A 23,837-nucleotide genomic window follows, 5' to 3' on the forward strand; every position below is an offset into this window, starting at 1 on the left:
AAAAGGTCTGCATTATTTTCCCCAGATTAAGCACTACTACATTGTCCTGTACTTAGAAAAGGAGTAAAAAAACCCAACACAATGTATCTAAAACAGCACACGTGGAGCAAACTGAGAGTAGATGGCGTGGTTAAAATAAAAAAATACGTCTATTTACAATATTGCATAATCAATATAACACAAACTTCCATTCCAAAAGCAGTCACATCAAAATAAAAAAATATTACAACTCACGTCTGTTTCAATACCTATAAATCCTTAATTTCTACCCAACATTTTCTTTATAAAAGCCTGTTTAAAATATTAAACTTCTGATTCTCTCCAGCTTCAGCAGTATCTAAAAGGTTGAAGTGTTACTGATCGTCCAGTCTTTGCCTTAAGTTTCTGGATTTTCCATTTTCAAATTTCCTCTTCTTAAACGTCGGCACCCCTTCTGTCAGGTCTCCAAGGGAGGTCACTGTCTTCTCCTTAAATATCACTGTGGCATCTTCTGGAACATCCAGCACCGGAGGCGGCACGCTGTCACTCTCTGTACTGGGAAGCTCCAGGTCCACTTTTTCGCTGTGAGGAGAGAGGGAAACACAAGAGGGTTAATCTACGTGGAGAAGAAACATGGTGTGCTACAGACAGTTACATCTATATTTAATGATCAAAGCAGCTTTGAGCCAGAGGCAAAGCCTTCTAGCCAAGATGATCATCATTACAGGGATCAAGAAAAATGTTCTCTCTTTCTTCTGTGTGAGCTGGCACACAAAAAAAGACCTCTGTTTTGCAGTGCTTATAGCATGCCCCAAGTACTCACCACGCAAATGCTCCTGTGAAAGACAGCAGGCTTGCATGTGTGTAAAGTGAACAGCACTGAACGACAGTGGCCAGTGAGTAACTAACAGCAGTTCAATGCCAAAATGCTAAAGCTGGGAGCAGATTCAGAGGACAGGATCACAGCTGGAAATCAAAGACGTCGTCTAAAAACCACCCATCAGTTTTAGAGGGTCAATGGCAAAAGCTGAGCTGTGCAGGGATAACCTGAGGCACGAACATAGAATGGGGAACAGCTGAATGGTTGGCAAACAATGGCTCAGCTCGCAGGTCTACCACAGTGACAGCAGCACAGCACTGCTGCAGAGAGGCACTCTTACAGGACACAGATCTTTCAGCACTGCTGTGTGTTTGTCTGGTGTCAGCTCCTATACTGCCCAGTTTTGGGTTCTGTGTTTCAGAGATCAGCTCAAGCACACGAACCAGAGCCATGGGAATGACTTCAAGTCATGAAAAGTGTGACTGCCGCAGTATCAAACAGTGACAAAACTGCATCTGCTGAATAATTTAGAGCTAAAATGCTGCAGAATGGGGTGAGTATGAAGGGAAAGATTGGTGTCCTTCTCCCAAAACTGACCATAAAAGACAGCACTCTTAAAAAGAAACTGAGCAACCTCAGCCACCATGCAATACAACAACAGAGCAAAAAACCACAAACAAGCAAAAATCCCTGGTCAGATGCATGTCATGAAAACATCTGCTGTGAATCAGCTGGGCCTGAGAGACACCATCCAGATTTAATGCATTGGCTTTAGCAGATTACATGTTTTGTCCTTCATCTCCTGACTTAAATTATTACAGAAAGTGTTTGAGAGTATCAAGCACTTATCCATAATGACAGCAGAAAAGAGTTTCAGTGGATTTTGCCTTTCTTGCTTGCTTGCTTAACTTTACTGGGAAATTAGGGAGCAAGAAAGATAACAGCTCAAACAGAAATCTTCTAATAGACATTTTCTAAAATCTTCTTTTGCTCAGGGATGTGATTTAGCAGAGAGTTGTTAGTTAGGGTAGTATGGTTAGGTTATGGTTGGACTTGATGATCTTTAAAGTCTTTTCCAACCTGAGTGATTCTATGATTCTGTGACTCTAATACAGTGCTGGGTGAAAGTAAAACAAAAAACCTGCTGTTATAAAGGGTTGTGTCCTTCAAGTGAACAATTAGAGCCAGCAGAGCACCTGGAATTAAGCAGTAATTCACTGCCTGTATAAGCAACTCAGCCAACATCCTGGCAATCATGTCAGCAAGTAGTGACTCCACAGGGAAGGAACTCAAAGCAATACTAACGAAGGATGATCAAGATCAGGTTGTTGCTGGTCCTAGAAGATCGAGACAGCTCTGGAACTCCAGGCAGATTTAGCCTGACCAACTCATTGTTCACCAGACAGAAACAGAATCTAGCATAGAAGCCTCTAGAAGCTCCTGAGAAAACTGCCTATGTGGTCCCAAGGCTGGAAGCAGCTGGAAAAAAAAACAGTCACAAGAGCTGAACCAGACTGTTGGAAGGAGACGATGATAAGAAACATAAACTCAGTGTAACTGCATTTAAATTGTTGCTACTTATCCTCTGAGAAAAATGATGGATGACAATTATCCTCTACATCACTTCACTTTACTTTGCGCTTGTGGAGGACTTCTACACTGAAAACGAAATGCCACTGCTGTCCTCTATGGAGATCTATTACTTAAAGAAATCACCAAGCATTGGATTGACACTGGAATGGCTGCCCAGAGAGGTGGTGGAGCCACCGTCCCTGGCAGTGTTCAAGAGGTGTCTGATGAGGAGCTGTGAGACGTGGTTTAGTACTAAGTGGTAGTAATGGTAATGGAAGGATGGTGGTATTAGAAGATCCTGTAGGTCCTTTCCAACTCTGTGATTCTATGGTTCTAGGAAAAGAATTGTACCTGGGTTACGTTCCAAATCGCTGCTGTGCTCATTCTGCCAGAAGTCAGAAGGAAAAGCTTCAGCTCTTGAAAAGATTCCGGAAACAAAACCTTATGAAAATTACTATGGTAAAAAGATACTTACTCAGGTTCTTCTTCTTCTTCATTTTTAATTGCTTTCCATTTTCCATAGGAGTCAGTCTTAGACTCATCACTGGAGGCTTGTTTGGAAGCCAATGCAATCTTCTCTTTATCGACGGCTTCTTCCTGCCATTGAACTTCCTGCCATTTAACTTCCCGCCATTTCCCGTGAGAGCTTAACTTCTTAGCTTTGGGAGATTTCTCTTTCTCTGATTCTTCATCATTTTCTCCTTTCTTCTAAAGAGGAAAAAAACCACCGTAAACAAAAGAGCCTCAATAAAAACATAATGTAGCTTTATTTTATCTTTTATTTATTATCCGCCATTCATCATTTTCAACCAAGAGTAATTTCTAACGATTTCACAGAATGGCCAGGGTTGGAAGGGACCTCAAGGATCATGAATCTCCAACCCCCCTGCCACATGCAGGGCCACCAACCTCCCCATTTCATACCAGACCAGGCTGCCCAGAGCCCCATCCAACCTGGCCTTGAATACCTCCAGGGATGGGGCATCCACAACCTCTGTGGGCAGCCTGTGCCAGCACCTCTCCACTCTCTCTGTAATGAACTTGATTTCTTTGCATTTTTCTGCTTGAGTTTTCATCCCATACACTGTTGAAAAAAACCTTAGATATCACAAAAAAGCTGCAAAATCCTGTCTGTCGTGGCTGAAATTAACAAGGAGTAGGCAACACCAACTTACTTTAAAACTAAATCTGGTGTGTTAAAATCAAGTGGCAAGAAAATCGCACGCAACTTTCAGCGTGTGCACATACACACATCATAGCTAACGCGTGGTACTGCTTTATAGTGATGCATGGTGATATGTAAACATGTATTTTGGAATTAACACCTATTAATACATTTTACAATTAAATCATCTTCATTTGTTTTGAACTACCAGTTTCAGAAAACCATCTGACCCAACCAAAGCCATAATCATGCTCTTTATCTGCAGTTTTCAATCTGATGAGAAAAATATGACTGATTAAAAATATATACCTGTCAAAATAATGTTTTTTTCTGAATTAAAACAGATATTACAACCAGCTTTCTTTTCCCTCAAAGCCTCTTTATAGTCATCTTTACCGATGGAGGTTGGAAGTCAGCCCAACACTGAAATCCACATCGTTTCTTGGATTGTTTCAGAGAGATGACAGCTTTCTCTCTCTGAGCACATCACACTTCTTGTAGAATTCTTCTTGAGATTGGCTGGAGGATACCAACCTCCTGCTCTGCATTCTGGAACGGTGCCACTGACATTCCAAACAATTAAATGCTCATTTCATTATTCAGAAAAGCATGAGCTTCTGTTTTCAGCCACGATGTTTAACTTCATCACAGCGAGTATAGCATATAAAGTCATCTTATGCTGGAAAATGAATATTACACATCAAACAAATCTAAAGAGAGAATTTACCTTTAAATTTGTTCCCGGACTTTGTCCTTCACTTTCACTGTCTTCCTGTTCGGAGTCTGATTCAGAAGCTCTGGAATCTGCTTCTTCAGAATGCTTGCCACGCTGACTTTTCTCATTTGAAGATGAAACAAAACCATCAGGTTTCTCCCATGTGGACACTGTCCAAGATATTTGAATAATCACATTATGTACGTATCTAATTCTGTCTATTTTTGCTTTGATGGCATCAGCTTTCAGAAGCAATGTTACTTTATGCAAGATATACAGCAAATAATTTGGCACAAGGCTTCTGCCTTTCCTCAGTTCATTGCTCCCAGCAAAGATACTGTCCTAACAGCTGACTTCATTGACGATAAAGATCACTGCAATCAGTGCTTGAGAAAAATATCACATGTAGCAAATCGTGGCCTGCAAGACTCTGGCCCTAAGAGAGGACAGACCACCTTGAGAGGTGCCTATTTCATTTGGGTTACCCACTGATGACAAAGAAAAGATGAGGGATGGAACGCTAACTGTGAGTCTCCTAGCTTTCGGGATGGACAAATCCTTCCCCTCTGCATCTTGTCTCAGTAAGATTATGCCTTTAATAAAACTGCTGTCAAGCAAGCAAATGAAAACGTGACTCTGAAAAGACACAAAAGAATCTGTAGAACATGACCTCATTTTAGCATTCCTTGATCAGAAGAATTCCAGCAAATAATCAAATAAAAGTGGACTCAGTGGTCATAAAGCTGTTTTTAGTAACAATAAGGTAAAAGTAATAATAATTTGCTATATATAATCTTATATAAGCTCCCAAATGCAACAGAACTGCTAGCTTTCCAATTATTTTATCTGTTTCCAAAGAAATCACCAGCTGAAAACAGCACTTAACAGGCATGTTCCTGGGCATATCCTGAGAAGGAAAGGTGTAAGAAACTGACGATGAGTAGCTTCTGACTAACAAAAAAGTCTCCTAAGGGTATTTCTGTCATCTTGTTTTACACCAATAACTGAGAAAGTTCACTTTCTTAGATGTCCCTTCAAGCCAACGGATCAAGATGCAGCCTCCTGGAGCATATCACAGGAGCTCAGCCTAGAGGTGCTGGGCTGCTGAGTTACATGCCTGAGATGAGACATTACAGATATTCTCCTTGGTTAAAAATCAGTCTTTCCTTAGAGGATAGGATTAGTGCTGACAGAACAGACAAGCAGTTTTCAAGTCAAAATTTTACCTAATACGATGACATTCTTCAGAAATGTGATGTGTGCCTGAAGGGCTTACATCCAAGAGCATGAAAGTACACCTGAACTCAGAAGGCAATGTTTAGAAATAACCAGCAACTCACCTTCCTTTCAGAAAAGCAAACCACAAACCATTTGAAAAAAGAGGTTGGCATGCTGAAAAACTGTGGTTTTTTTTCCCTATTCTTGGCATCATTAGGAATTCTGCTTCATACCCAACATCAGAAGGAAAACTCATAGGTGGCCTCTTGCCCTCCAGGGAGGCACTACTGACCTTATATGATTCAAACAGATTTAGAAAGTAGGTGCCTGTTCTGGGGGTTACCACAAAGTTCCCTATGCAGGGAAAAATGGGGAGAAGTGGAGGCTCTGATTCTGGTCTCTCATATCAGTCCTTTGTCAATGACAGGAAAGGATCATAGAATCACAGAATGGCCTGGGTTGAAAAGGACCACAATGATCATCCAGTTTCAACCCCCCTGCTGTGTGCAGGGTCACCAACCAGCAGACCAGGCTGCCCAGAGCCACATCCAGCCTGGCCTTGAATGCCTCCAGGGACGGGGCATCCACAGCCTCCTTGGGCAACCTGTTCCAGTGCGTCACCACGCTCTGTGTGAAAAACTTCCTCCTAAGGAAAGAGAAGGATCACGAGGTTCTAATTCTGTCCTACATACCTGTCAAAATAAAATCCTATCCCTTCTAGTTTTCCAAGCTAAAACTTCAATACATGTGTGTAGAAATGAGGCAGCCATATTTTAAAGCTGTAAGTTGAAGGTAAAAAAAAACAACAGTGAACTACGAAGCACAAATGCACACAATGTGACAGGACAAGGTACAAAGCCAACACAAAGTTAAGCAGCAAGTATATTTCGACTGAGTAACAGCTTTAAAAATGTGAAACATAATAATGGCCTTAAAACAGCTATTTGCAAAGTAAAACGTTGCCCTGAAAACTCTCACTTCTGAAACAGAGATTAACTGGAAACCCAGCTCGCCTTACCTCCCGTCTGTGTGTTGTAATAATAGGTATGACCATCTTCACTGACACCTTCTACCCACACTGCTCCCTGAGAAAAAGATAAAGGAGTCAATCAAAACAGAAAAAGAAAAAAAAAAGACTTCTAAGGATCGACAAAAGCATCGCTTAGAAAACTTTACTCCTTTTTTTTTTGTTGTTGAAGAAATACACCTTCACAAAAATAACTGAATAATTAAACTTTGCAGGAATGCATCCCAACGGATCTGTGTGATTTGGAAAAGCAGCAATTTCAACAAAGCACTGATTTTTCCCACTGATTACTAAATGCACGTGAAATGTGACAAAAGTTGCTGCTGGTATGACTTTGTGGCTAAGTAATGAAAATAAAGATGCTTTGCAGAACAGAGGAACACACATTTCGTGTGGCTTAACATCTTCCATAAGAACTTGATTTCACGAATGGCAGTAAGACATACAACTTTCATTGCTCCTTGAACACCAATATGACTTGTTTCCTTTTACTGGGTAGGATTTCTACGCAGCTTCATCATACATTATTTTTGTTATTTAGATTCTGAGCATCTTAGAGCTTGTCTCTTTGAGGTTTCCAGCACGTATTTGACATTGGGCACACTAAGCATCCTTCTGCATACATGCTGTCAAGCATGACACCACTCTAACTGGTAGCCCTTGATGCACCTAAATACTGCTCAGTTCTGAGCACCTCTTGTGAAGCCTGAGGGGAGAGCTAACCTGCTGTAAAAGAAGGAAGAATTTGTGAATCTCACTTGCACAGCATACTGCAAGCATGCCCTTCAATTTGTGGGAAATGTGAGCCCTTGCTAGAGATCTGGAACGTTCCCAATTTCTTTAGCTCAGACTAAATAAAGGAGCAATTAAATGCTTGCTTTTAGCAGTAGCTGAGCCAACTAAAGATACCACAAAGTCACAGGTCAGGGTGAGGGAGGAATGGCAAAACACAGCCATGTGGCTTAGGAGAGATATCGGAGGGCGAGGGTGTGTATCCATGATAGAGCTGAAACGAGCTAACTTCAAATCGTTGCCAAGAAGCTCCTTCTCTCCTCCATTTGGGCTTTCTGAAGTAGCATTTCTCTGTCTGCCCCGAAGGCTGACTCACAGAAACAAGCCTGTGAAGCACTGACTGGAACTCTGATGTCCTCACTCCCCGAATGAGTTCACTGTCAGGACAAATACACAGCAGGGACCGCACAAGATCACTCACAGGACCTCTCTCAGTGGAAGGCTACAGTAAGGCTGGCTTAAAAACATGGCAAAGCCATGACTTGACAGAAAAGATAAAGCACTGCTTCGCAAGTTGCGCAAAATTGTGGGGGAAAGGAATCAGAAAGCCAGAGCAGCATGAGTTGGGAACAGGAAGCGTGCAGCCTCCTGGGAATAAACACTGCCTGAAAAAAGTCTGCATTTCTGAAGTAAATTCTCTTTTAACAAGAGATGGAATAAAGACAAGGGAATTCATGGACATAAATTGATGCAGTTGCCTAAAAATATAAACAACTATAAATATTTTCTTCTTTGTAAGTACTCCAGTGCCCAGCAAAGGCTACTTTCTGAGATATAACACATGGTTACAGAAAGTTAAGCACTCTGACAAGGCCAGATTTTTTTGCTCTCCAACAGAATATCCAATATTATTAGCAAACAATACTGCCTTTAAATCACACTGTACCTGTGACACCTATATTAGAAACATGGAAAACTTCACACAGCTCCATAGGAGTGTTGTAAAAATAGTGTTTTTAATGTTGGGAAGCACTAGGCTCCTGCAGTGATAAACCACAGAATCACAGAATGGCCTGGGTTGAAAAGGACCACAATGATCATCTGGTTTCAACCCCCTGCTATGTGCAGGGTAACCAACCAGCAGACCAGGCTGCCCAGAGCCACATCCAGCCTGGCCTTGAATGCCTCCAGGAATGGGGCATCCACAGCCTCCTTGGGCAACCCGTTCTAGTGCATCACCACCCTCTGGGTGAAAACCTCTCTTCCAATATCAGGAGAGAGTCCACTGATAATCAACTTTCTGGTTTTGGACTATTTAGCAAGTCTGCTTGTCTTTTAAATAAGGAAGACAGTAGAATGATAAAAAGTTGCTTCTACATAGGTTCCATGGCTCTAAGAAACTTACGAAAAAAGACCAATTATCACATAACTGTATCCTAAAGCAAGCACAAAAAAAGGAATTCATATTTCTGTAACTACTAAACACCACAATCTCAATGTTTTCTAAGCCGTGCTTTGGGGTCATTAAGAACTAGAACACAAGAAGACAAATGTGCTCCTTCATACACATAAAGAGCAGCAATTTCTCACTGAGCAGTAGTCAAAAAGTGTTAAGATTTCTACATCACTGCAGTGCAAAAGAAACTCATGAGCTGCAGTTCAGACCTGAAGTCTCTTCAATGCTTCTATTCTATCTATCCTACTGTAAAAAGAGAGGTACAAGAAGCTGAAGAGAATCCATTCCGTTTACAGAAAGCTTTCAGTTTTATGGGCTAAGGACTTAAAGCAGCATATTCTGTAAAAACCACTATCACTTCTCTTCCCCTGATAATCAGCCAAATCATATGTTTGTAGAAGAAAGTTTCATCACATATGTCAGAAATGATCCTATGCATTCAAACGATGTTACGTTTTGCCACGTTTATGAAAAGTGAGCAATTGTTCAGCTCATTTCTGGTAAGTGCCTGCAAAGACAAAGGAAAACATGAATAACGGCGTTCCATTACCGTGTGTGAATTTTTAGAGCTGTCTTGGAATCCTTTTGGTTTCTCCCACTGCGATTCTTAAAAAAACAAAAACACATTTCATCCATCATTCAGTTCTGCTCACGATCCACGATGTTCAGAAAGGAAACAGATCTAAGAGTTATATGACACTGGTATGTGCACACACACAAAGTGCAGAATAGATTTTATACATTATCCTTTATCAAACTACAGTATGAACAATAAAGCAAAGCGTCTTAATTACAGTTGACTTTACCAGGATTAATCAGACCCTGTGAAATACTGGTTGATACACAGATGTGGGCAATTTGGTTAAAAAAACAAACAAAAAAAGCCAGTATAGGCCACAAGAAATTTTTTACCTTCTGGAAGTTACCTTATAGAAAGAAAGACTGAGGTAAACATCAAAGTCATTTCTAAATTGATAGGAAACAGTTTGAGGTGTTCTCATTAATCACACGCACACACACAAAAGGGATTGCTTTTATACTCTAAAGTAGACCACAACACATTGCTCCTCAACTGATGTTGTCAGGCAAAGAAATAATCAGGCAACAATATATAACTGCCTTTATTTATTTGGGCAAAACTGATGCTGAGGTAATTGCCCAATTAATTTCCTGGTAAGATATTTAGAAAAGGAATAATTATGTTTTGCATCCTTTAGTCTTTGAGAGTCTAAAAATTTCCAGAAACAGTGAGACTACTGCATTATCTCATTACTATCTTATTAACAAAATGCAAACACAGTCTGATGCTCTGATGCCTAAGTCTTGAATATAAAATATCAAAACTGCATCTAATCGTTCAGATTTTAATAATCAGCTTAGTATTGAGGTGGCAGTAGGGCAAATGCAGGTGGTCTTCACTCATTTGTATGCAACAAGTTTATCTGCTTTTGCTCCTCGCTGTTTTTTACCTCCTGTTTTTGTATTGTAGTAGTAAGTGTAGCCTTCAGGAGAAAGTCCTTGCACCCATTCCTTTGGTTCAGTTTTTGGTGACTCTGAGTTGCCCTCACGTGCCTTTTTTTTCTTCTCCTTCTTTTCCTTTTTCTCTTTCTTTTCTTTCTTCCCTTTGCCTTCCGCTGCGTTACTCTGTGTTTTATTCTGTGTGGAACTGGGACCTACATCATCTTAAAGGAGATGATACTTAGTTTTAAAAGAAAGAGCCGTAATCTGAGTTTAAACATTTGACATTTACTAACAGCAAGTACAAATAAGAAACTTTGTGCTACCCATCAGTATTACACTCATTGTAGCCAAACTGAAAAGACTACATTCAAAGAACCTTTCATTTTAGCAACACTACACTGTTACAAGGCCCAAGTATCCAAAGACGAGTAGCAACAGAAGAGAAGGGCCAGAAGGACCAAAGAGCTCTGACTGAAGCAAAATAAACTGCAGGAGTTCAAAACAGACAGCCTCTACAGAAGCTTTACAGTGCAACTTTTGAAAAGTGATTACGTTCTCACATGGGCTGAACAAAGGTACTCACTGAACTGCAAGATGAGAAAGTGATTCTAATCCTTACCTGGTACCACTGGGAGTCCAAGCTTTCCTATTTGATACAAACCTGCCTCCAACTGGCACAAGTGAAACATGAAATCAACTAAGGGAAGCTGCACCTCTCACTCAGAGTACCAACTACAGTATCTACATTCTTTGCTGTTGCTCTAAGTGTTCTACCCCAAATCAGATTGTTCCACGCACTCAAGGACACCTTAGCTAAAAACATTCTGTACAGCAACTTCTGCTACTGGCAATATGCAGGCTTTTTCTTTTTTTTAATAAGCAAACACAGTTCTGGAGGCCTACTCTCATATTGCTAAATCCTAATTTAAGAAAAAAAGCGTTTCTATTCAATATTCTTTCAATTCTGCCTTTAATCCTTTGGCAACTATATGAGCTACCTGGCTTAATTCCAAGCCTTTTCAAATCCTCTTGATATGCTTTCATTGCAGCCTCCTCCATTGCTGCAAATTCCTTTGACATGTTTTCTTCTTCTTTTGCTTTTTCCATGCTTTTCTTCCTAATCTAAAAGAAAACACAATAAGAACAAATTTCAACACAGCTGGTAATGAAAGTGATGAAATACATGTATCTGTGAAAAGAAGGTGTTTGAATTACCTCGCTAATTCTTTTGGCCACATTTTCCTTATGATTCTTTCCTCTCTCATGAAAGTCTATGCTCTTAAGAAAGCAAGAAAAAAAACCCAAGGAAAACAGGAAAAATTAGTAAATACATTTATAAAAGTTGCTTACATTGCAGATAGACTAAACTTTGTCAGACATGTTTAAATGCAACGTGCTTTGAAAACATTTACAGCAAAGTCTATAGCTAGAAAGCATTTGCTCATAATCAGTTCAGGAACATTTTGAGACATTTAACACAGAAGTTTTGAGAAGCCAGTGAAGGTCCAAAATGATATTTATGATCCAATTATAAACTTCCATATCCAATATTTATGAGATTTATAACTTAAAGTAATACTATTCAGCACAGGTATTAGAGACAATCTGGATTCCCTCCCTGTGCTGTCCTTCTGAGTAGCATCCCGTGGTTTTTTCTACTCACTTTGCTGGCTTTCCTGCAAACCTTCCAAAACTATGTGGCTTATTTAGTGTTACAAATATTAGCTCTGGTCCTTAATGACAATATTCCCAATTGAACAAATTTCCCATGGCCTCCTGGTCCAAAAATTTGAGAGCTGACAGAAAAGCTAAGAAGGGAGAGCTGAGTAATTAAGGACAACAAGAGAGTCTGCAAGCCACAAAGCTGCCAGGAAAAAAAGCCATCAGAAACTGGAAGGAGTTGAGAAGCTCTGCAGGTGTGACAGCTGAGGCTCTCACGTGGTTTGAACACTGAGGTGTAGAAAAGTCAGGTGCCTAAATCTGACCTAGTAACCTCAGGAGCTCTCTGCACAAACAGATGTGCAGAGGATGCACATCCAGATGATGATTAATCTCATTTAAAGACAGGTTTGTAGGTTACCCAACCTGACCCCCAATCATGCATGACTCTTGGCTGAAAGTATGATGGAAACCTAAACCAATCAGCTCAGATCTGTGCTTCTGAATTATAGGTGTGTAACTGTAAACCAGATGAAGTTCAGCACCAGAAGTACCTTTGGCATTGAATCAGGAGTGCAAAACTCATTTTTGAAGTGAGAAACCAATGGGTCTCATAGCCTGCAGAAGGTGTCTGCAAGTCAGCAACACCTTTCTGTAACCCAGTAACATTTCTGTGGGCTGTGTGAAATGAGAGAAACTTCCTTGAAGTGCTCTGAGCACTGCATGTACCAGGCCTGACATATAAAACAGCACGTACGCCTGGCTTTGCCTCTTACTTGCATACTAAAGAATGGGCATGGACAAAGCTTCAAGTCAGACTGGATGTTAAGTTACAAAACCTGAAGAAAAAGAAGGGTCAGATATGCCAGTTCTTGTCCTGCACTGCCAAGTCAAATAGCACAGCACACCATCTCGTGTTCATGTATCTGCCTCTCACGAATCATGATTTGATGATCACAAGTAAGTATCAGAAAGGCAGTTTTAGACAACCCTTTTCATGCATCAATAAATCAGTTAAAAAAAGTGATTTTAATAGCCTGTAGTAGAAATCCCTGGTATTTCAGAATCAGTGTTATAGCACAGCAGGTGATCATACGGGTCTGTTGTCTGCTATCCAGCACTTGCAATAATCGCAGAACTTTTTTGGCTGAGACTTCCAGTAATCGGCCCTGGGGAGGAGGAGAAAAAGAAATAAATGACATGCAATCTGAAACAATAACCAAAGGCACGGGTCATCATGAGTGTAACCTCAGAAGCTCAACTTAGGCATTGTCTCTGGGTTTGGATTAACGTCTGTTTTGGATACAGCCAGCAGTGAGCTCAGTAAAATAAATGCTGGACGATGTGGAGGAATCCAAGAACAGATCCTGAACTGTGCTGTCCCAGACAAAACAGCACAGTGCTTTGGGTGTTTCAGTACAACAGTGTGAGTATTTCTGAAGGTGTAATTTGGATAAGAAGTTGCCCAAGTGTGAGAAAACATGCAGAAAACTCTTCAGATCCACTATGTAAAAGTATTTAACAGCAAAACAAACAACACCAATGATTAGATAAAGGCTGCTTCTTCATTATTTAAAATTATAAGCATGATGGATGCACTCTACAAATACTTATCAGCCTTTAAGCAATGGTGCGTTTGCAAGATGCAGCTTTTCAAGCAATTTTCTGAAAAGCTTGAAAGCAGCTGGGCTTCCTCCAGTATAAACAGAAATCTGCTCATCCCTGCATGGTAAACCTTAAACCTGGGAGATTACTCAGTTGCACATTTAATTAGAAGGCTTTTGAGATTCATGTTCCAAAACACACTGAGGCCGAAGCCTGGGAAGTCTAACACTGGTTGATATCCAGCTGGGTGGGGAAGAGCTCAGAGCTCAGAAATATACCTCGTGTCCCTTTTCCTCATTTGACCTGTAGCTCCTGAACTGCCCCCAAACACTTTGACATCATCTAAGATGAATTTCCAGCTAAAAGCCACATCAACCTTTCTAAGGCTTACATCCAATTCTAGCAGAAAGCCTCAGTACACACTTCAGAGGTGCAAGAACATCTGTGGATTTCCATCTTTAAACTAATGGGACTCGTGTTTTGTCTTCAGAAGAACCCAGTGTGAGTAATACTAAGACTGTGCAGCTGCACTCACTGAAAGTCAAGATGTGAGAGTTTGCCAAGATGCATTTTCATAGCTCATTTTTCCACTGCTTTCTTTCCTGAGCACCGTTAGTCATCACACCTGTCACAAAACACTGCAGCTGCACATACAGTAATCACACTGGAAAATCTGAGGGCACACCTGGGGCTTAAGCACGAAAATGGAGGCCTTGGCAATGCCAGGTTTTTGTCTTCCATCTCTGGCTGTTTTTGCTAAAGATTGGAGCTAGCTCACTAATGGTAAATACAAGACTGTGCAGTAGACCTGATATCCTGGGAACCTAAAATCCTGCTAACAGAGTTAACTGTGTAACTTACAGTTTTGGTTCTACAATTTAGGAGCGCTATGAGTTTTACAATGCTGACATTTGCAACTTCAGTTTGTACCACTCAAAAAAAGAGCTGGTGTTATTCAGTAATGGAGCCTGCGAGGCACCAACAGCGCTGCACTGAGGAAACCAGAGTGGGGAGTCAAGAGCTGCAACTGCATTTCAGTGGGAACCTGCAGCGCTTCACAGGCTCTGGTCACAAGCCTGAAAGTTAATAAAGCATGATGAGAATGTTTAAGTATGTGATTACTTTTCTTTAATCAAATGCAGACATGTGAATAGATGCAGTTAAAGTGGTACAAAAGTCTTCTATACTTGAGCTCTGTGCTGCGTGGCCTCACCTCCGGTACTGCGTGAACCACAGCATCAAAGGACATAAAACTATTTGAGAATGTCCAAAGATGGGGAAGGGTCAGGAGGGGGTGATGCATAAGAAGCAGCTGGAATCTCTGGGTTTGCACAGCCCAGAGCAGAGGAGCTGAGGGGAGGCCTGATGGCGGCTGCAGCTCCTCACAGGGAGTGGAAGGGCAGCGCTGAGCTCTGCTCTGTGTGACAGCGCCATGGAACGGCATGGAGCTGCGTCAGGGGAAGGGTGGGTGGGGGTTTGGGACAGGGTCTGCACCTGGCAGTGGGCATGGAGCAGCCTGCCCAGGGCTGTGGGCACGGCTCCAAGTTGCCAGAGTTCAAGCAGTTTTTGGACAGTGCTCTCAGACATGGGGTCTGATTTTTGGGTGGTCCTGTGTGGAGCCAGGAGTTGAACCAATGATCCACGTCTCACGGGTTCCTTCCACCTTGGGATATTCTATGTTTCTAAGGTTGATTCTAGTCTTCAGCTTTAGAACAGGTACAGCCTGCTGAGAGCCGGAGAGGTACCGGACTCACAGTCACAATTGCAGCCACCTCTCTTCATTTCACTCAAGTGAAAGGACTGTTGAGAATGCATTCAGTTGAATGCATGAAAAGTCATGTTTTCAGGGCTGAGACGTTAGCAGACAAAGGGGAATGCAAACACTTAGGTTATGTTGATCACAGGACACGAGCAAGTATAACTGGGAATCTCACTTCCCAGAGAGGTTTGACAGGTGCTGCTGGGACCCCAGGTACCAGGTGCTGTGTTTGGGAGAACCCATGGGAACAGGCTCTGCTGACAAAGTACAGGCAGCAACCTGAGGAGGAACTCCAGCAGTGTTGGAGTGCAAAGCCCTGAGCTCTCAAGTCGAAGCTCCACATCAATACATGGTTCTTCTCCCAGCAATGTTTTCACAAAAACAGCAATTGGTTTTCTTTAGGAAACTTTAAGAAACCTTAACAAATAAGCTAGGTTCAGTTCAGAAATTTTGCCAAACTTTGTTTTGAGGCTGTGCTGGAGGTTTTGGTTCCTACAACAAGCAAGAGAGTGGGGAGACATAAGAAATATTTCAGGTGGTTCTGAACACGAGAAAATTTGGCAATACAAACAAAATCTGGCAGTATTTGCTATAAATGGCTTTGCTGTAGAAAACCAGGCTTGAAATCTGGCGGGGTGCAAGGAGTTCTTATCAGGGCTGTATCTGCCCAAATTCTAAGCCTTTGGGAGGAAAAACACCACACACACACTCACTCAGCAGTCATCTTTGGTTTTCATGTCTACAAATACTGAAGATTTTGCACGCTGATAATATATTCTAGCTTTGTACAGGCTGAGCACAGAACACCCTATAAACGCATCATCTTAAATACAGGAGTGTGAAGGGAGCAAGATGCAGATCCCAGCTCTTGACTATGCAAAGAAATAAATTCAAACTGGCTATTGCAGCTGTAAGCAATCATTCGACAGAACACGGTATTCAGAAATACCAATACATTCTGCTGAGGAACACTTCTAAATATTGGGGAATACTTCTAAGGCAAAGTAATAGTTGTGTAATGGAACAAAGTAGAAGACAAAGAAAAAATGACTACATATTTCACAGCAGGCATTCCACACGGGAAGCCATCCCAGAAGAGCTAGGTCTAATTCAAATACCCCAGCCAATCTTTCTGTATATTGGCTAGCTCTAAAAATGCAACATTAAAATGATCACAGAACCACACCAAAACAGTAAAGTGCCTTCTTATAATGTGAATTAAGGCCCAGTGCAGTAGCCCTCACAACCTGTACTCTCAAGAACTCTCACAGCAATTCCATTCATTCCTGGGGCACTAATCCTACTCCCTAAAGCTCTTCTTTGATACATCTCCTTAACTTTTATCAAAAACACACGCTTTTAAAAAGCTGTTTAAAAATAAGGATTTCAGAAAATGCCATCCCTGACGCATTTTTCTTGGTGGCCTTCTGCTATGCCACAGAATACACTCATATACATGGTAATGGGTGGGAATTTAATCTGCATGACACAGGCTGGTTCTGTGAAGGCTACAGCCCTTCCGGCCTTCAAGTCAACTGCCTTCTGGCAACCCCTCAGTAAATTCCAATTTACAACCTAACCTCATTTTACTACTGTAATCACCCCCACTAAACACACAGGTCATGTGCCTGCAAGGCAACCTAAGCAGAATCTGTATGAGCTGCTCGACTCAACTCTGTACTGGTGCTGAAGCTCATTTGCATGTATCTGCTTTGCCAGGTTGTTTCCTATGCTTACTTGAAAGGCAACACCATGAAGAGCTGTAACAGTATACAAGGATGCACAGGAATATCAGAGCAGCGAGACCTCTGCATGCTCAGAGCATCCATGGAAATCACCTTGTCTAACAGCAGTTGTCTGAAAAGTGAGGTAATGAGGTACCTAAGCTGGGGATAGACATAGATGGTCATAGAATGGCCTGGGTTGAAAAGGACCACAGTGATCATCTAGTTTCAACCCCCTGCTATGTGCAGGGTCGCCAACCACCAGAGCAGGCTGCCCAGAGCCACATCCAGCCTGGCCTTGAATGCCTCCAGGGATGGGGCATCCACAGCCTCCTTGGGCAACCTGTTCCCCTCCTGTTTATATGCTGCCTTCAAGTACTGGAAGGTTGCAATGAGGTCTCCCCAAAGTCTTCTCTTCTCCAAACTAAACAAGCCCAGTTCCCTCAACCTTTCCTCATAAGTTCTCCTATCCAATGGAAGGAGATCAGCACCATCCAAAGGGCCATCACTGCCATTCCAAAATTGGCACCTGAGATGGAAACTGAATGGCACGGGTGTGTGTTTCTTCCTTGTCACAGAATCATTAAATTGGAAAAGCCCATCAAGATTAATATAGTCCAACCATCAGCCCATCCCACCGTGCCTACTGACCACGTCCCTCAGTGCCACATCCACACGGTTCTTGAACACCTGCAGTGACCTGCAGTCACAGGTGGTGACTCCACCACCTCTCTGTGCAGCCTGTGCCAGTGCCTCACCACTTTTTCTGAGAAGAAATGTTTCCTCGTATCCATCCTGAATGTACAGAAAGCCTAAAGCAAACAACCTAAGCGAACCTTCAGAAGGTAAATACGTGAGGTCAGAGATATCTGCTGAGAGCAGAAGTCTGCTGCTGTGGATGAACACAGACAAGGGCTGCGTCAGGGAGAATATGATAAGAGGAAAAAAAATCAACATAAACTGGGTCAAGAAGCAGCTGAGGTATAATTTTAGCAACAACTAAAATTAAGAGCACTGCAATGAGTCTGCAAGACAGGCTCACACAGCCTACCCACCAAAAGATTTCAACTCCATGAGTTGAAACTCTGCTTCGGACAGTTTTTAAGCAGGAAAGCCAGGCTAATGTGACAAATAGCAGAGGGGAGCAAATGTAATCCATATGATATTCTTGCTTGGACTTGACTCGATTAAGACGAAAGCCATTTTGCTCCCAGAAGCAGGCGGGCATTAATCACAGAACGGTTTGGGTTGGAAGGGACCTTAAAGCCCGCGCAGTTCCAGCTCGGTCTGCCCGCGTCCCATCCAGCCTCGAGCGCCCGCAGGGATGGGCCCAACGCAGGTTTCCCACACAGTTCTTTCAAAGACTCGAAAAACAACGGCGACAGCAGCAAAGCGAAGACACAGAGGCTTTCTCGGTGCGCCCCTCGCAGAAGCAGAGGCACCGGGGGAGGCCGTACCCCCCCGCCAGCAGCAAGACGCCGACCTGCCCGGCCTGTCTGGCCGAGATAAGGCTCGGGACCGGCCCGCCGCCACCCGCCCGTGCTCCCTTCCGCCCCGGCCCTGCCTTCAGAGCCCCCTGCCCAGCCGCCGGCCCGCTACCCCCAGCACTCACATATCCGCCGCCTCAAACCACCGCCGTCCTCCGCTCGCCGCCGCTGGAGCGGGGCGGGGCGAGACGCGAGCGGGGCGTGGGGAGAGCGCGGCGACGGCGGCCGGCGGGGCTCAGTCCGCGTTCTCCTCCCCCGCCCCGTTCCCACCTCCTCCCTCCGCCCGGTCCTCCTTCCCCGCCCCGGGAGCGGCGAGCGCTCAGCGGGGAGCCGCGCGCCGAGGGAGCCGCCGCCGGTAAGTGCCGCCGCGCTCCGAGCACGAGGGGAGACGGGAGCCGCCGGGGACGCGGGTTCGAACCGCGCCGCCGCCGGCAATTCACTGGAGGCGGGAGGTGCGAAGGGAGAACGGGGCTGGGGAAGCGGCGGGGAGCCCGCTGGCTGCTCCTGCCAACTTTCCGCGGAGTTGAGGGGTGAGGGCGGGCGAGGACGCGCGCACGGAGAGCGGGCGGGCTGCGTTTCGCCCTCCCTTCCCGCCGCCGCCCCGCCGGTGTCGGGCAGCGCCGGCTCCGTGCTGCCGCCGGGGCGGAGGCGCGCGCGGGACGGTTGGAGGCCGCGGCGCGTGCGTGTCCGTGAGGGAAAGGGAGGCGGCCGGGGCCGCTCCGTGACGGGCAGCGGTCGCTCAACGACGCTCCGGAGAGAGGGAGCGGGGTTCGAGTCCCGCTCGTGTCGTCTCGCTGCCTACTTGTTGGGCGCCGAGTTCCCTCTCGGTTGTTGGACTTCAATAAAAGTCGTGCTGGTGTTGTGTTCTGACCGCGTAACTTGTTTCCCAACGCTACTACAAGCTGGGGAAAAAAAAAATAAATATATACATATATACATGTCTTAATTCACGGGCTGCAGCTGGCAGCCCCTTTGCTAACATCACACCGAGGGTGGGGAGAAGCCTGTGGGGTGAGTCACGGACTGAAGAGGCCCTGTGCCTGGTTGCTGCGAGAGCGGGGGGGGGGGGGGGGGAGGTGATTCTCCATGTGGGAATAGGAGAAAAAGCGCCTGCATTGGTGACAAGAAGAGATAACCCGGAGGTACTGAGCCCCCGGCCCAGGCTGCTGAGCTGTGTGACAAGGAGGGGGAAGCAGCCTGGCTGGTTCCCCAAGGGGAGGGCCTGCGGTCGGGCTGTCATAGCGCCCTGCGGGAGTTATGCGTTTGTCAGCATTTCCATTCTGAGTGTAGTTTTCATGTAGTTTACAGCTCGGTTATACAAATATGCGCTGGGTTGAAGCTTGGTCAACGTCCTCTTCTCCAGAAACGTCTCTGAGGCAAACTTTGAAATGGTTCTGAGCGAACGTCCATGGCTTTGTGTGTTCGCTGGACTTCACAGCTTCACTTCTCACGCACACTGATTTACAGCTGTTAGTCCCCAGCCTTTATTGCTTTTTTTCTTGCTAAGTTCCTTAAATGAGAGGAAGATTTAAAGGCTTGCCCTCTGTGGCTGCTGTCTATATGTTATTACTGTGCTTTGGGTCTTTTTTGTTTTGTTTTGTTTTGTTTTGTTTTTTTGATTGTCTATTTATTTGGTTGCCGCTTCTGAGCTGGAGCGCAAACTGTGGTATTGAAGATGTTTTCGTTTGTATACCTCTGCATGTATATACCTCGATTGTGTGAAACGTGCCTGCCACCCAGTGGATGCAGCTGATCTGTGTATGCTCTGTGCTCTATACATCACCACCACTCTCCCATTGAACGTTTGCCAGCTGAGGTGTTGGAACCACGAGGTGCGAGGCTGCGTTGAGTCTGTGTGCCAGGAGGTGACCATCAGCCACGAGGTACCAGCCCTGCTCCTCCTGCCCTGTTCAGTGGAACCAGGGGTAATGGAGGCAATGGGTAGGGCCTCACAGCTGGGCAGAAGTGAGGAGATGTGATATGAACCAGGCCTTGCAAAGAGGGAGGGGCGTTTTCATGCCTAAGATAGTTGGAGAACTGAATTCTGCAGCCCCTGTCTTCCCGTAGGATTTCCATGTTTTCGTGTTTTCACACACAGTTGTTTTTCTGGTGCTTAACCTGAGTCTGGAGTCGGACTTGCAGTTGGGCTGAACTCGCTCATCTGGAACAGAAGTCAATAGCTGTTTGTTCTTGACATGCAGAAGATCCTTTGCAGGCCTAAGCGTGTTAGAAATAAAAGTCTTGTTCATCAGAATCACTCACAGCTTTTTACTTTAATTTTTTCACATCTTAGTTTCCCATCTTCAAGAGATCATGCATAAGTGTCCTTTACCTTATGGTTTAACACAGTGATGAGAACAGTGGAGAAAAAACAAACAAACAAACAAAGCAACAACCTGAGAGGAAAGTAAATCATCCTCTGGTTGGATAGAACAGTAGTGCTCTAAAGAGCAAGGGCAGAAAGAAAATGTGTGTGCTAATTGTAACAGAGAAAAAAATATGACCAGGTCAGTCACAATTGGAGACTGACCTCCATGCATATGAGCATTAGGAGATGGCTTTAATTACCATAGGCCACTTAGTACTAATAAATCCTAAATTCTGCCGTGTTAGTCACGTTTTTTCACGCTGCTTTTTTGAGTGTCATTTCCTAGGTTTTCTTTCAGTTAGGAAAAGATAAGATAAGCAGACAGGCATCCTGAGGCAATGTGTGTGTGTGTTGCTGTCCCTTCTCAGCTGATGCAACACATGGGATGGTTGTCTGAGGTCTCCACTGGGCAACAGCTATCCAGACAGATCTTGGCTGCAAATAGGCTGGTAGGAGATGGTCTGTTGTACTCTCTCAGTTTGGCCCACAGTTGTTTACGGGCAGGGAGGGAATGGCTCAGAAACCCTGGTCTGTGTTCTGAAGTCTGCCATAGAGATCTTGGATTTCTCTGGTCTGGCTGTGTCCTTCTGTGCCATTCCTCATCTTGGTGCTGTTTCATTCTCTCCCTGTCTGCTTGCATCTGCTTTCATTCTCTTTCCCTTTGCTTCTGTACTTCCCATCTCCCTTTTTCTCACACGAAGCATCTTTCCTGAATGAAACTTCTTCCTTGGTCTGCCCACATGGTGCTCTGCAGCCGTGTGTTGCTGTGAAGACCCGTGGGATGGGGCAGTGAGCGGGCACGAGAAGCAGGATGCCAGCTCTGTCCCAAGTGCTTGGTGCCACATTGGCCTCAGCTGGCTGCTACACAAAAAACCTGGAGCCCGTTATCTGCTTTAGAGAAGATTTTCCAAGCTGCAGTCCTGTTCTGGACAGGAAACAGGAGAGAAGTTGTCTCTTGTAGTGGGGATGACCTATGCAGTGTGATCGACGTGAGAAGTTGTGAAGAATGTGGCCTAGTGAATATCCACTGAACATGTGCCATATGCAATTAATCTTAATTAGTTGGACCAAATCGAGGTGGATTTTTCATTGGAACAGCAAAAGGTGCAAGTGCTACCCTAACCCTAACAGCTCCAACTCTTGTGTCAGATTTCACATCTGTTGTCCAAAGCTGAAAGGCCATTATAACCTTCCAACAAGTTTGCCAGTGTTTTCTGTTAGCACTGAAAGATAGAATTTTCCCTGGTCTTGTCTGAAAACAGCTGAGCTATTTTGGCTGAGATATTCTAGTCTCAGTCTACCTCTTTCTTCACCCCTCCCTCAGAAGCAATCTCTACGCACATGGAATAAAATTTAGCCCGAGGCAGACGTTCAGCTCGGAAAATTTCAACCCAAATAAAGTCTGGCCAAGCTACAAGTGGCTGAACACAGCATCTCACACTGGGAGTGTTCAGCATCAAACCTCATCGATACTGGTGTGTGTTTATGTACATTGAAACACACTGCTGAAATACAATATCAGTAGCTTCCCCAGCTGGCTAATTGGCACCCAACTGGTCCTGAAGTGTTTTTTAATCGGGAACAAGCCTAGAATTTTTACAGTTAATTTTATCAATGCTTTTACTGAATAACATTATTAATTATTGTTTTCCTGGATGAAAAATTGCAAGCTTTAAAATGGAGCCTCTGAAATAAATAAGTTGTGGCTTACTCGTTCTGAATCTTAACATTGTTAGAGACCAATTTACAGCAGAACCAGAGCAAATTGCATCCCAGACTTCTGAATTGTAAAAAAAAAAAAAAACCCACATCTCCCAAATTCCTGAGCTATTCATCAGCGTTGTATTGTAGCGGACTTACCCTATATTGTGTCCCTGATATATCTATTAACTCTGCAGTGAAGTGTGAGTTTAAAACAATTGTGCCATGGAGTCACTGTGGATTAAATACTACAAACATTGGCAAAGCTTCTTCATAAATCTTCCTTAGAGAGGGACTTAGGCGTGTCTTTCTTTCTGAGTGCAGCTGTTCCTTGTGGGCTCCCCCAGGGGCTGGATCTTGGTGAAATGCTGTTTAATATCATTATATTCACTGTTTTGCAATGATATCTCATCATTACTAATTATTATGTGCAGGTTTTTGTGTGTGCATGTATGGAACAAGTTGCTAGTGCCATATACTTCAAATCACAAGGGGGAATGGTTTTAAACTGAGACAGGGGAGGTTCAGGTTAGATATTAGGGGGAGGTTTTTCACACAGAGGGTGGTGATGCACTGGAACAGGTTGCCCAAGGAGGTTGTGGATGCCCCATCCTGGGATGCATTCAAGGCCAGGCTGGATATGGCTATGGGCAGCCTGGTCTGGTGGTTGGTGACCCTGCACATAGCAGGGGGTTGAAACCAGGTGATCATTGTGGTCCTTTTCTACACAGGCCAACCTATGTTTCTATGATTCTGTGATCACATTTTTAAATGGTTCTCATCCAGCTGAATCCATTCTTCATGTAGCTGGATACAAAGGGACTAGGAATGCAGTTACACCAGCAGGAATAGAAGGCTGTCTTCAAACTGGCAATTTGGAGGAGTGTTTAAGGGTTTGTTTGGAGAATCATCTCAACAGGAGTTTTCGTTGTAATGCTGTGAGCAAAGTGTGATCTTTGGCTATAAAGCAATACAAATAGTGCACAGAATTAGGAACATACATGGCATTAGTAAGGTGGCTGGAATGCTGAGTCTGTGTCCGGTGTTGCTGTTCACATGAGGAAGGATGTGAAATATTAGTAAGAGCGTGGTGACAAAAAGTGATCCAGGGTTTAGAAAAGAAGCTTCATAACGTGGTTCATCAGATCAAAGGAAACTGGGAGGTGAAATGATGCCTGCATGTGTCTTATGTATGTGAAAGGAAAATACACGATGTTTGCTTGACCCTACTGAGACATCCGATGTCTGGGAGCTGAGGTTAGGTATGTCATACTATGAAACAATTAGTGATGAGGGCAATTAAACAGTGAACGCTGGAGTGTTCAGAATGAGGTAGTATTTCCTTCTCCAAGATGTGCTTCTGCTGGTTTTGTGGAGAGGTTCTTTGGT

At 43.9% G+C, this 23,837-nt stretch overlaps 1 protein-coding gene across 1 annotated transcript; it reads right to left on the reverse strand.

Annotated features, from left to right (window-relative positions):
• Positions 1–353: 353 nt before the first annotated feature.
• WBP4 (WW domain binding protein 4) lies at positions 354–14,648 on the reverse strand (the record flags this gene model as incomplete). Its single annotated transcript, XM_079536088.1, has 10 exons — positions 354–561; positions 2,847–3,079; positions 4,264–4,421; positions 6,488–6,554; positions 9,235–9,290; positions 10,154–10,366; positions 11,144–11,267; positions 11,361–11,423; positions 12,901–12,973; positions 14,623–14,648. The coding sequence occupies 10 exons, from the start codon at positions 14,646–14,648 to the stop codon at positions 354–356; spliced, it is 1,221 nt and encodes a 406-aa protein (XP_079392214.1).
• Positions 14,649–23,837: the final 9,189 nt, after the last annotated feature.

This window comes from Tetrao urogallus, assembly GCF_951394365.1.
Source record: "Tetrao urogallus genome assembly, chromosome: 1".
NCBI classification, from domain to species: Eukaryota; Metazoa; Chordata; class Aves; order Galliformes; family Phasianidae; genus Tetrao; species Tetrao urogallus.